Raw genomic sequence first — 14,820 nt, 5'->3', positions numbered from 1 at the left:
TCGTAGAGCTTGGCTGTAGACAATGGATCGTGTGGTGTGGTCTGGATGTAAGCTGGAGGCATGTAGGTAGGCATAGCGGTTAGTAGGTTTCCGGTATAGAGTGGTGGTTATGTGACCATCACTTATTAGCACCATAGTGTCTAGGAAGGGGATCTCTTGTGTGGTCTGGTGCTAAAAGGGAGGCAAGGCTTGACCATATCCCCTTCAAGGTTGCCAGCACTGCTGATCAACCACCCCCTTGCTCTCAGAAGGCTTGTCTACACTACAGCATTTTGGTGTTGCCATCCTTTAGCCACCTATAAAAGCATATTATCCACCTACAGCTTCTTACAGAGGTGATGTACGGCAAACACTTCGCACCATCACTGTGATTGCATTTAGACAGTGTCGTATACTGCAATATGGCCCTCTACACTATCTACACTTTTGCAGTGCTGGTGTGAACAGGAAGTGCAAGCATTGTAATTGCAGCAGCACAATTGGGCCTCTCGGTGCAATCTCACAGTGCTCCCGCCCACCACTTAGTGATGGCTCTGCCAGTTCAGAGCATGTCAGGATACTCATCTGTCCACTTCCTTGTGATATGTGTGGATCTTCAAGCAGGTCAGGGCCATCTGGAGCAGTAATCCAAACCTATACAAAATGTTAACCGTACAGATGCACATTTCACACTTTCTCTAGAGAGCTGTGCGAGGTGAGGCTCGTAGTCCTCACTCCTCAGCATTGTCAGTAATTGGGGAAGCCAGGTAGGGGCCAGCCTCCTACAGTCAATGCTGATGCTGACGGGGGATGAGGAGTCCAGACAGCCATTCTCATACGTTGCACACAGCAGTGATTTGAACACACCACCTCTAAGATAGATTTTAAGGAATAATTTAGAAGAGGATAAGGCGCTTCTCTGCAAATTTTGACAGGAAGTATTGTAATCTCAGATCAGTCCCTTAAGGAAATAACATAAGAGAATGTGCTCATAGCCAAAATTTTCAAACCTGAATGCCTAAAATTAGACTCCTAGATCTGTGTTCACCCACATAAGTACAAAACGGCCTGGCTTTCAGACATCCTGAGCATCTGCAAGTCCCACTGAAGTCAGCAGGAGCTGCAGGTGCAGAGCACTGTGGAGTCAGCCTGTGTTTATAGTGGTATCTACAAGGGTTCTTCACTTCAGGCACCCATCTTTGAAAACGTTGGGCCTGTGTCTTTAAGTTTGGCAAGACTTACCTAAGCAACTCAACCTGTTCCATTTGCTTCAGCAATATGTATTAATTGGTAAATAATTCAGCTCTTGAGTTTAAAATTATTCCTATAATGTATTTAAATAGTGTCTGGCGTTTTACCAATTAAAGGAACTCAAGATTTACTTTGTCTACTTTGTATTCTGAGCCCAAGTCATATTGCTTAGAACAGGAGAAAATTCAAGACACTGATCACTGAATGAGATAGCAAAACAGTATTAGCAAATTACTATAAGTAGTGCAGTAAATTAACTACCTAGAAGTTATTTGTCAAAGTTGTGATTTCCATGAATCTCTTTAAAGCTAAACAATTTCTACGAGCAAACACTAACAATTCTCACTAATTCAATATGTTTCACAGTTTGAGAGTGTTTGCCACTAGGAATCAGAAGAAGGTAATGCCACTTAATTATACTGCAAGATTTTTTAAAAGTAATATTTTACCGTTTTTGTAGAAAAATGTTTTAATGATTGGAAAAGCAAATAAATCAATGTTTAAAGACCCATTATTTTACTGACTGATAAAGGCAAAAATCAACCCTGCTGCCACCATTGGCACCTATATGCTATGATGATGGATGAACACATTAGAACTGCACATCACTACAGACTTTTCAGTTCAGGGAACGTAAAAGGACATTGTTGAGATATAAATCACAGGCCAAAATTCTGTCCTGACATCACATCCAAAGAAACTTCATTTGCAGTATTTTTTTTAATCCTTGCATGTTACCAGTAGCATCTTAGATTTATTTTTTTTCATGTATGATTTGTTTGTATTTTTGCTCCCTTTGGACAGTGAAGCTAGAAAGGTGTGTTTCTAATAATTTCACTTCTATTCTCATGCACTAGCATGCCGTAGCAATGTTTGGGTTGTGACTGCTGCAGAGAAATGTTAATTGAAAACATTTTTATTGGGAGAAAACATGCACAAAAGTTTCTGTTGGTTTTTAACATTTCTTTTTTTATAAAACCTCAATGTTGAGTTTAAATTTTTTGACAATGTTTCTCTGAGAGAAACATGTTAACAAGGACCTTGGGGGAGAGAGAGACAGCCTCACCTCAGTCCCTGGAAAAATCATGGAGTAGGTCCTTAAGAAAACCATTCTGAAGCACTTGGAGAAGAGGAGGGAACAGTCCAACATGGATACACCAAGGGCAAGTCATGCCTGACAAACCTGATTGCCTTCTATGATGAGATAACTGGCTCTGTGGATATGGGGAAAGCAGTGGACGTGGTATATCTTGACTTTAGCAAAGCTTTTGATACAGTCTCCCACAGAATTCTTGCCAGCAAGTTAAAAAAAAGTATGGATTGGATGAATGGAATATAAGGTGGATAAAAAGCTGGCTAGAATGTCAGGCTCAACGGGTAGTGATAAATGGCTTGATGTCCAGTTGGCAGCTGGTATCAAGCGGAGTACCCCATGGCTGGTCCGGGGCTGGTTTTGTTCTACATCTTTGTAAATGATCTGGATGATGGGATGGATTGCACCCTCAGCAAGTTCGCAGATGCTACTAAGCTGGGGGGAGAAGTAGATGCAGCGTGACCTAGACAAATTGGAGGATTGGGCCAAAAGAAATCTGATGAGGTTCAACAAGGACAAGTGTAGATCCTGCACTTAGGACGGAAGAATCCCATGCACCACTACAGGCTGGGGACCGACTGGCTAAGCAGCAGTTCTGCAGAAAAGGACCTGCGGATTACAGTGGATGAGAAACTGGATATGAGTCAACAGTGTGTCCTTGTTGCCAGGAAGGCTAATGGCATATTGGGCTGCATTAGTAGGAGCATTGCCAGCAGATTAAGGGAAGTGATTATTCCCCTCTATTTGGCACTGGTGAGGCTACATCTGGAGTGTTACATCCAGTTTTGGGCCCCCCATTATAGAAAGGATGTGGATAAATTGGAGAGAGTCCAGCAGAATGAAAATGATCAGGGGGCTGGGGCACATGACTTACGAAGAGAGGCTGAGGGAACTGGGCTTGTTTAGTCTGCAGAAGAGAAGAGTAAGGGAGGGATTTGATAGCATCCTTCAATTACCTGAAGGGCGGTTCCAAAGAGGATGGAGCTCAGCTATTCTCTGTGGTGGCAGATGACAGAACAAGTAGTAATGGTCTCAAGTTGCAGTGGGGGAAGTCTATGTTGGATATTAGGAAACCCTATTTCACTAGGAGGGTGGTGAAGCACTGGAATGGGTTACCTAGGGAGGTGGTGGAATCTCTATCCTTAGAGATTTTTAAGGCTGGCTTGACAAAGCCCTGGCTGGGATGATTTAGTTGGTGTTGGTCCTGCTTTGAGCAGGGGCTTGGACTAGATGACCTCCTGAAGTCTCTTCCAACCCTAATCTTCTATGATTTTATGATCCCACAAGCCCCTGTTAAGCCTTTCCTTCTCTTCACAAATTCTATCCACCCTGCTTCCTGTGAATCACACATTACAGCCTTGACCATATTCCACTGAGTTATTTGCTAATGTCTCTGTGCAGGACTTTGACTGTTGCAGCACCCACAGAATGAAACAGTCATTTGTTACGTCTGTACTACCCATCTTGATCATAATTCATTTGTTTCTTTCATTAGGTGCAAAGTTCCCCATTAAATGGACTGCACCAGAAGCAGCATTGTATGGAAGGTTCACAATAAAATCAGATGTATGGTCTTTTGGAATATTACTCACAGAGCTTGTAACAAAAGGGAGAGTGCCATATCCAGGTAAGAAAAGCAGTCGACAATACTAATCTAGGTCTCAATTTAGGAAGGTTCTTAAGCGCATTCATAACTTTACACGTAAGCAGTTCCATTGAATTCAGATAGGATTGTACTCACATGCTTAAAGTTGTGCATATGCCTAAATACTTTCTTAATTTAGGGCCCTAATGTGTCAATGCCATTATAAGGGTGGTGTCCGGACAGTAAATCTAACCTATCTTCATTCTAATTTCTTTTTACTGATATCAATTAAATTGATCATTTGTTTCCAGCAAAATAATTAAGACAATGTAAAATACTGTATTTTAGCCCAAATAAGTCACAGTAACATTTGCATTCAATTTTTTTTAATATCAGTAGATAAGATACAGAATGGATTTATCCATTTATACATGAGTCTAGTTGTACTAGCTTTGATACCTGACGTTGCCAAAACTCTATTTAAATGCTTCTGAATCTCAATCCTGGGTATAAAAACCAATGGAAGTGAAAAAAATTATTCATGTAACATGTAGATACCAGTCCAGAGCAGGTTCACAAATGGGTTACATTCTCTAGGGAGGGGAAAGGGAGGGCCTGTTACTTTCTTTGTTGAAACCCTGCCATGGAATGATATTTACATTAGAGATGAGTGGACATGCTTGTGCACAGTTTTCAGAAGGGGCAGTTTCACTCTTAACAGCTTCTAAGGAGAGAGGTGTTCATGTGGCTTGGGGGGAAGGGAATGGTGGCAACAGTGCACTTCATGGAGAATAAATTTCTTCTTTCCTTAACATTATGAATACAGTCTATGAAATGAGAAAACTAGAATGTCTAGACCCTTTGTATTTTTCCTTAAGACTTGTCCAAATAGTTAAACACTGGTAAAGGTCATCACTGCATGGGTTTTGTATACTATAACAGACTGCTGGTAGGTTATAATTGAAAGGATGCTAAACCAGTTTGTGTGATGCTGTAGAGTCAACTTCTGTAATTATCAAAGCAGTCAGAGCCATATCAAATACTAGCTTCTGAAGAGAGTTAAGGATACAGTCTACAGACACTGCTGCTTATAGTCTTGGGGGCTGGAAAAAAGAAAACACCCTTGCTTGAAATGTGCTCCAAGAGATGATAGAATGTCTGTGGATCGTTTGCCCAGGTATGAACCTACAGGTCTGCATGCAGAGATACCATGCCATTGAATACCTGGGGCAAAAGGGTTATTTTATCATCTTGTTTTGTTTGGGTAAAATGGGAGAGGGACAACATATAGCAGAAAAGGGAAGACAAACAGACAGGAGGGGGAAATATTGTGGGTATGAATGGGAAGTACGGCATTCTCTCTCTCTCAATCTGCAAATCGAGCACTCCGGTGCTTCATTTTCGGTGAAAAGGAGGTGAAGCTGTGAGCCTCAGACACTGTGATGAAAAGGAGGCAGAGATTGAGGAGATGTCAAGGCTCACAATTAAACCTTACAGCCCAGCCCTAGCGGTCCCTACCAGCAGTAGAATGATTTCTTAACAGATGGGCTGCAATGTTCAGTTTAATCTATTGGTGCTCTCTTTAACCTTTTATAAGACAGGGGCTTGAAGTAAGCAACTTCAACAGTATTAGTCACTATTAGTACATGGGGGGGGGGATAAAAACTATATGGGGTTTGAGAGAACCAAAGCCAAAATGAATATCAACTTATTTTTAGTTTTACTGTTTTTGCTTTACCTAGATTCCCCTTGGATCTTAATATTCTCTTTCAGTTCAGAAGTAGAAGGCTACAATTCTTTGGCTGTTGTACAGCAGGGTTATTGTTTAAAATGTTGCTTATCAAGCAGTGCAGCCACATTCCAGCTACACTGACCAAGCACATCTGTCTTGCCTGTCCTGCTTTCTGGTGTTAAAATTGCTATTAGTATGTTCATGCACGGAATGGCAGCATATGTACATGCTCTACTTGGAGAAGTATCTGCCACAGTGTCATCAAATCCTGTACGGAATTTCATCCGAGTGCGGCCTTTGAAAATAGCAAAGCTCTGTTTACAAAGGCTAAGAGCCCAGTTGTGCAACCATGTCTCATGGCAAATAGTACCTATTACATATACACAGGCACTCTCCCATGGATTTCAGTGGGATTGTTTGTGTCATAAGATACTGTTCACTTTGAGGAAGAGTCAGTCATTCGGCTGTTAGCTCAAAATGTTCAAGCTGTTTCTGGAAAATATTAGCTAATGCCATGAGGATTAGTCCTGCTTTAGGAAAAAAATACATAGGAAATGATAACAAAAACCATTTTTAAAAACAGATAATTTTCTTCCCTCTTGAGGGTTTGAAAGTGTGGTGCTGCCTCTTTCTTGGCCTTTCCAGTGGTTGTCCCCCTTGGGGTGTGGCTAGATAAGTATATTAGCTTGCAAAAAGAAAGGGAATACTTGTGGCACCTTAGAGACTAACAAATTTATTTGAGCATAAGCTTTCGTGAGCTACAGCTCACTTCATCAGATGTGTGAGTATAAAAGTAGCCTGATCCTTCACTCTTACACTGGTTTTACTCTGGTGCAGCTCCACTGACTGCTCTGGAGTTATACCAGCATAAAAACCTGTGCAACAGAGTGAAGAATGAGGCTCAGAGATGGGCCAGAGCTGGAACTTTTATCCAGTCCACCTGTCAACTTTGCTGACTCAGCCTGAGCTTCATCTTCCAAAGACAACTCCTGCTTTTGTTTTTGTAAAACTGAAACTTGGCCTTTTCGATGGGCTTCTTTAAAAATTGCCTCCAAATTGGCACCCTCATTCACATACCCAAAGTTGATAGCTACTCAGTTTTTGTGCTGAATGCTATCTGCATATGCAGATGTCTCTGCCTATTAGAGGATATTTTCATAAAATCTAACCCATAGCATAAGTAAGGGTATCAATGCCATTTGAGGGGTAGACGGACAGTTTTTCTTAGCTGTTGGCCAAATTTATTCTTATGTTTTACAGAGTTAAATGCAATTTAAACATGTCTCAAAATATTTAATATCACATGGAAAAAAGATATCATATGAAGGATTACATCGTGATACAATTTACTGTACTTCACCTTTAGCTAGCAAATGCTACTTAGTGATTGTGCATCACGTTTTACAGATAAATATACACGATTCTTTGACTAAGAACATTGGCTTTGAAGGATACAGTTGTATGATCTGGTATTTGCTTTTCTCTTGCAGAGGTACTTCAATATATATTTTTGATATAGTAAACAAGGGAGTAAGACACGCGCGATTGTTTTTTGAGCACCTAGAGAAAAAGAAATATTGATGCAAGGGTCTCAGGAGCTGGCTTCACAAATTTCTGCCACTGGTTTCAACACCCAGTTCAGTCTACAAACCTGCGGCACCTCGAATGAAGCAGAGAGGGATCCTTATTGTTTGTGTAGTGTCAATAATAAGGTGTGTAATGTACAATACCCAAATTAAACTGTTCCTACTCTGATGATTTTAGGGTACAGCTGTGTCTTCACTGCAAAGAAGGTGCTTTTTTACTAACGTGCATTAGCTATCCTGCTCTAAAACCCTAGTGGAGATGAGGCACTGTAGTCTTTACCATTAGGTGGCTAGGCAAGGTCAGCACTTTTCCTCACATCTCTGGTTGACCTCACCTACTGTCCCTCATAGTAGTACTCAAGTGCCTTGTTTCCACAAGGTTTTTCAGCAGGGAGCTTATATGGATTAGTTATCCCATGGTAGTGAAGACCTAGCCTTAAACTAAAATTGTCCAGGTAAGGACAGTTTTACTTTGTTATTGTACAAGTACCAAGCGCATTGATGCTAAACAAGTAGTGAGACACTGTCTTAAAGACAGGTTTCAGAGTAGCAGCCGTGTTAGTCTGTATTCGCAAAAAAGACGCAAAAGGTATTGTGAGAAATTAGCTGTGGGGTTGATTTTGAGGTTTGATTGTGTTACAGCTATACATATAACTCACTTTTTGTGGGTAGCCCAGAAGAAACGTTTAGTTTTTAGTTTAGTAAAAACCCACCCCCACAACGGGCCTAGCTACCAGCACTGGTGTATGGTCTACGCTGCCACTTTACAGCGCTGAAACTTGCAGCCCTCGGGGTATTTTTCCACACCCCTGAGCGAGAAAGTTGCAGCGCTGTAAAGTGCCAGTGTAGACAAGCCCTTTGTTTGCTAGCTGGACTTCTCCACAAGCCAGAACTGAGCTTTTAGGTCCCATTTATGACACTCCGTCCCTTTCCTCCAAAATAAAGGAGAGTGATCAGGAGTGAGAAACTCTGTCAGAGCTTTTCTAGGTAAACCAGGTAGGAGAGCTTCTCTGTTTCTGATCTCTATAGCTTTGGGCAGCAGATTTGTATAGCTTCCCAGCAGCATTAGTGATTCACATACAAATCTCTAATAACCTGAGACAGGAAAGAGATGTGTTGTCTTCAAATGGCAACATTCTTCACCAATAAAGCAATGCGTTTTCTCACTCCTATGGTGGAATCAGGAACTAATAGAAAAATTGCCTTTTAGAACTTAAGTGCAAATATTTTCCCTGGCCCAAATGCTAGTTCTAGAAAAGGTTTGAATGCAGCTGAAATCCAGGACAGTGAAATTTCTGCTGCCTAGGATGTTATTGAACAGTTTATTTCCCAGACATGTTTTGTAAGAGAGAACTTTTAAAGGGTTTGGAAACCTACAAATACAACTGACTGTATGTGTTTGTTTAAGTAAATGAAAAGGTTGGATTTTTTTTAGACAAGAAATGAATTGTACAAACCATTTAAATATTCTGCTTTGTTAGAAATGGAAATACAACAGCCTTGTGCTAATGTAGGAGAAACAGTGAAACTGGCGTATCTAGATTCACTTTCTTACTAAAAAGTTTGTAGGAAAGTAAACAAACAGCATAAGAAGTACAAAGTAAACATAATGATTTAAGTGATTTCAATAAATCAAATATCTGACTAGTAATACAGATGGATTCAAAGATTTTTTTTTTATCTTGGCACTGTCCCTTTTAAATTGATAGCTCATTTCATTTAAAACAAAGTAAAGTTTATTGGATAAGTATGGATTCTGTAGCTATTGGCAGAGATATGAGTTTCCGAAATGAATGCCAGGGGTAGCTTGATGGAGTCTCAGACTTTGCAAGATGAATTCTTCTGGATAACACTAGGATGACAAGCAATAGCCAGATTCATTGTTTTATAGTTGGATTTTCTGGGGTGGAGGGAGAATGTCAATATGTTTCCAGTTAGCACAGTACATGGAATTTGTTAATCTTTCCCACGTGTTAGAAAAAAGAAAAAGAGGTTGAGAACGGTTTCTCCTTCCCCTCCCTCACTCTCTCCTTAGGCTTTTCCTTACAGCATATAGTCTACTATCAAGTTTTACCATGTACTGGCCTGCACAAAATAATACACTGGATAAAAATACTGAACTAATATTGCAGAATAACAAAATGCTAATTAATTCACATTTGGGAGTAAAGTTTGTGGCAATGGTGCTGCTATCTGTGTTGTACTTGCCTCGCACATAAAGGGACCCAGCCAACATAAAAATTCTAGAATGTAAACAAACAATATTTTTCACCTATGTTACTAATAATATATTTATTCAAGGTTGAAAGAATTATAATTTAGCCTATGAGAGACAAGAAGCACTGAAGAGATTTTTACGCCAAAATGTGAGGTGACTTGACCCAGCTGATTCAAAGATGAGAGTTTGAAAAATTAGAGGCATTTGTAATTGAAAACACAAAACCTTGTCATCCAGCTTCTGTGTTTCCCAGGGCATACCACCTTTTGCATGCCTATCTTTTCAGTTGTAATCTCTTTGGGGCAAGAGCTGCCTTTATGCTTTTGTGTATTATTTACATTATACATTGGTGGCATGAAACAAATACTTACGGACATTTTGCCTGCATGACAGATTTTCAGTGCTCTGATAGTGTGTCTCAAAAACAGTGAAACCTAGAAACATCACCTTTGGTTTCTGGTGAAGGGCTTGCAAAGCACTGGGTTTTTTGCCATTTTCAAGAACTGGTGGGATGTATTTTGGAAGTTACATGTTGACAAATGAGGCCCATTTGGATGTCCATTTGGTATGTAGCAGACTTTTAAGCCAAAGGTCCGGCTGGCCTAGTGTGTTTAGAGTCTGAGATACTTACATAGTTTCTCAGCAGAACCCACAGGGTTAAGGATACTAAGTAGGCAGGTATAGCTTGGCAGAAAACTTGTTACAGTACTAGCAAGCTGGAATCCAAGCTGCCATTTAAGGTGTAATTAATGTATATATTTTCTGGTAAATACTTTCATATGGCGGGGTACTGGAATTTTTCCTTTAAATTATTAAAAAACCAAGAAAAATGTCAAAGAATTTAGTTAAGCTGAAGTGAAGGTTGCTAATATGTTTCAGTTATTTAGGGTGAAAAAATTCAACTGAATGATCTGTTATTGAGAGGGAAAAATGGAAAGCCAAGGCACAGATAAGGAAGGCAGATGTCTGGCAGTGGAACGCATAGTGGGGAGTTATCTCGCAGCACGAGGAGCGGGATCATGGAGGAGCTGTGTCTCTGCAGGGAGAGTTGGTCTTCTTGTGAGCAGGGTTGTTTTGTTTATATTTTACCCATCTCCTCATTCAGAACAAATTTGTTCTCTTTTGATAGGAAGTAATAGAAGGAACATTAGTGTGTGTTCGAAACTACACTGGCAGTAAACCAAATTCTTAAAATGGCACTCCAATATGTAACATTTACAGTTTTCTGTCAAAGCAAATTCTGCAGTTAATATCAAGTAGCACAGGATGAACAAAGTCAGATGCAGAACAAGGGACTTTAGGTCACCAATAACAATAAACTTCTGTATAAATATTAAGAGATGCTGTCAGTGATATCTGATAGTCTAAAAACAGTGTCATTTGTATTCTTATTGAAATCTGCCCATCACATTCCCAGCAAGTACTAAAATATTTTTTTTAAATTCAGCAAGCTCAAATTGAGCCTTTTAAAAAGTTAGTTTTCATATTTTAAAAAAACTTTTAGGATTGTGATTAGGAAAAAAAAAAAAGCTCTGTACACCAAAAGGCTGTAATAACTCTTAAACAAACCTTTTTACAGACAATTGCACAACTATCTATTGACATATCGCCACAGTCTTCCCTTTGTTACACTCATGACAACTCATTTGAAGTCAGTGGAGTGGATATAAGGGTATTCCTGAGAGCAGCGTTTTACTGATCTGTGGTTTAGATGAGTTCATTGCTTAGGAAAAAAATGGATCCAGTTTATACTGGAGTGGTTGTAAAGCTGGAACTGTTTGTTTTTGTTTGTTTGTTTGTTTGTTTGTTTGTTTGTTTGTTTGTTTGTTTGTTTGTTTGTTTGTTTCAAAAAGGACTGATTAAGCTTGAGAAAAGTGTATGTATTATACATGGAGAAGTCTATGTATTTTAACAGAGACCATTTCACATTGCCTCTTTGTAGGTATGAATAACCGTGAAGTCTTGGAACAGGTAGAACGTGGTTATAGGATGCCGTGTCCTCAGGACTGTCCCATATCCCTCCATGAGCTTATGATCCACTGCTGGAAAAAAGACCCAGAGGAACGTCCAACTTTTGAATATTTGCAGGGTTTCCTTGAAGACTACTTTACTGCAACAGAACCCCAGTACCAGCCTGGTGACAACCTGTAAACTCCTGGTCTACACAGACTGTCATTATCAGGTGCCCCCTCCCCCACCTCATTAGCTTCCAACTCAGTGACCCGCTTCGCCAAAGTGCAGCATCTTCCAGCACCAGAATGCACATGAGTCTGAAGTTGAGAACTTCTACAGAACTTATCCATGACCACTTGTCCTAATAATCTGAATGTCCTCTATGACAAGGAGAAAAACACATGTTTTTTCTTAATCAGAGACTCAGAAACTGCATTGTATTGATGTTATGTAAACTGCAAAACCTCTGTTCAGTGTAAATAGTAACTTAGTGCCAATAACTGATCTTAGTGCTTTCCTTTTTAAAAAATGCAAAACCTATGTGATTTTAACTAATCTTCTCCCAATTCAACTCAAAGTATTATTTTCCAAAAGTGGCCTCTTTGTCAAAAACATTTTTTTCATGTTTTAACAAAAAAAATCAGGACAGGAGCTTGTTTTTTGCTTTTTTTATATATAATATATATGTATATAATATATATACATACCTGTACATACGGTATATGGGTTCTGTTGCAGAGGAAACTCATTTCAGATTGAATGAGCCATGCTGATGCAGTAGTACCCTGAACATGATAATTTTACTGCAAACTTGTAAACACTGGTGAGATTCTGACAGCCAGTGATCTAATTTTGGCATTTGCCAAGCATGAATTTTTTCAATTGGATTGCACTTTTTGTTTATGACTATGTACCTGTAGATGGTTGTAACTTTGCTCTTTCAGGAATCATGTGCTGTATTTACAGTAATGTTTCCAATCTTTGACAAGCGTGTTATGATTTGTTCTTCAAGTTAAATGAACATATTTAAATTAAGAAAAACCACACCATCACCTTTTGAACTGGAAGATTGAAACTGCAAGTTCTTGTATCAAAACATGTATACTGAAATGATTCAAAAACTTTTATTTAATAAACATTGTAACCACATTCAAATGATCTTAAAACCATAGCATTTTAGTGATGTCCACCTACTAAACTGTTTATCATGCAATTAGGATTTTCTGTTTCATGTGTAACATTGCCCATTGTAAAATAAGTGTGTTAAATGTCCTGTACTGCTAATGGAATTACTTTCTATATGTCTGCGAGTTCTCCAGTGGAATTACTATGCACTTCTTTACATTTCATGGGAAATGCACGGAAGAAAGTATTACTTTTTCAGCTGTCTATTTGTACCAGCCTTGAATGACTTACATTTAACCAAAAACCAATTCCTTTCTATTTCTATTGAGTTTTTAATACTGAGTTGCAAATTTTAAAGTCTTAATTACATTTTGTTATGATTTATTTGCAAGTTTACATTTTAAAACTGTTTAACTTTCTTAATTTAGTAATTAAAAGAGAGCATTTTACCTTTGGATATTTGTTCTTTTGTTTAAATCATGGAGAGAAGAAGGGGAAAATACCATTTTGGCATCAACCTTAATAGGGGGTGTACTTGATCATTCGTTTATTGGTATCATTGTCCAAATTACAAAGTTAATAAGATTCAAAACAGCTGGAGTTCAATGTCAAGGATGGGTGAACATGTAGAGTATTTCACAGTTCTGTGTTTGGAAGAGCTATTTATTCTAGAATAGCTCTCTTGATTTCATCATTAATATTTGGGCATCTAAGTGTCATAGGAAACGATTGATTTATGCATAGACAAATTGATCAACTTTAGTCTTATTACTGCATAAGAATGTTGAAACCCATGTTCAGTCAAGTAATACATTCTGATGGTCGAAATGCAATTTTTATTGTTTAATATTTTATCTTACTTAGTTTGTATAGTCATATTCTGAATATTCACATATTAACTTAATAGGCCTTCTTTCAATTACTAAGCTTGTAAAGCAATAATCTGGTGAAATACGGAGAATGAGTTGTTCAGTGTTTGCAATATTGATCATTGACTGACAGGTTTCTTTCAAAGAAGCGGCTCACAAATCTGGCCTTTATTGGTGTATAAAATTGTACAGCAGTGCTACTTTCTATCAAACAAGCTAATGTTCGGTGAAAAAAAATCACTCAAAACTTTGGCTATGATTGCCACAAAAACTGTAGCACTACAATACTGCTAGCCTTCTAGCAATTGAATACTCAAGGTGACAGAATATTTTTAGGACTGTTTAACCAGTCTCATCATAGAAATCTGCCCAAATGAGTTATGTTCATCTTTCTCCCTCAGTCACCAGTACCCTTAAAACAAAACCTACAGAGATGAGATCTTTAAAGTAAGGTTTAAAAATTATCTTGATATGTCAGCCAAAGCACAATGAGTTCTGATAAGCTGATTGCTGACACAGCCAGATCCTAAATAGTGCTCCCCAATTAACACACTTAAGTACAACTAAGCGTTTTCCTGTTTGTTTCCTGTTCTTTTTAAGGACATGGTGCTGGTAGCTGTGGTACCCAATACATGCACACAGGATGGGATTCATGCAGTGGGAATGGCTGGGATTTTTTATGCATTTCCAGTTGGAAACAAATGTGTTTATTTGCTGCTGCTGCTGCTGTTTAATTTTTTAACTCTTGGGTTTGTCGCTTGGGCCTCTTGCCAAGCCATGAGCACCATGTTGGACTCTGCTACATTGCTGCCCTGGGATAGTCTGCATGTAACTTTTATGCAGGCTGTTGCAGTTGCTGATTGACAAATTCAGACCTTTTCCTCTGGTAGCTAATTCTGCTTCTACTTGTTAGTACTAAAACAAAACAAAACTCTCCTATCTCCATGAAACAAAGCAAGTATTAGCAGTGTATTTAAACAAGCTGATGGCATGTATGTTACAAATTAATAAAAGTCCATTAGTAGGCATTGACTGACACAGAGCTGTTCTGAAACTTCTGTAAAGGAACACTATCAAATTTTTAAAAATCACACTTTTTCACCAATCAACGTTTTAAAATCTGCAGGATCAGCTAGCCCGCATCCAAGAGTATTAAAAGAATTGGCCAAGGAAGTCTCTGAACCATTAATGCTGATTTTTAACAAATCTTGAAACATTAGGAAAGTTCTAGAGTACAGGAAAAAAAGACAATGTGCCAATATTTTGAAAGGATAATTGGGATGACCTGGATAACTATATAATCTGGTTAGCATGACATCAAACCAGGGCAAAATCATGGAAAGGCTGTTATGGGATACAATCAATACAGAATTTAAGGATGCTAACATGATTAATGCCAATAAACATGATTTGGTGGGAAATAGGTATT

The 14,820-nt window shown here is 38.8% G+C and overlaps 1 protein-coding gene across 11 annotated transcripts in view; it reads left to right on the top strand.

Annotated features, from left to right (window-relative positions):
• FYN (FYN proto-oncogene, Src family tyrosine kinase) overlaps positions 1–12,977 on the top strand; it is a 191,236-nt gene extending 178,259 nt beyond the window's left edge. For all 11 annotated transcript variants that reach the window (XM_038394537.2, XM_038394540.2, XM_038394539.2 and 8 more), the window contains 2 exons: positions 3,819–3,950; positions 11,387–12,977. In XM_038394537.2, coding sequence (XP_038250465.1) covers positions 3,819–3,950; positions 11,387–11,595 — 341 coding nt within the window. In that variant the 3' untranslated portion in view covers positions 11,596–12,977. The remainder of the gene's footprint in view (positions 1–3,818; positions 3,951–11,386) is intronic.
• Positions 12,978–14,820: the final 1,843 nt, after the last annotated feature.

This window comes from Dermochelys coriacea, chromosome 3 (genome assembly GCF_009764565.3).
Source record: "Dermochelys coriacea isolate rDerCor1 chromosome 3, rDerCor1.pri.v4, whole genome shotgun sequence".
NCBI classification, from domain to species: Eukaryota; Metazoa; Chordata; order Testudines; family Dermochelyidae; genus Dermochelys; species Dermochelys coriacea.
This window is presented reverse-complemented; position numbering and strand designations above follow the sequence as displayed.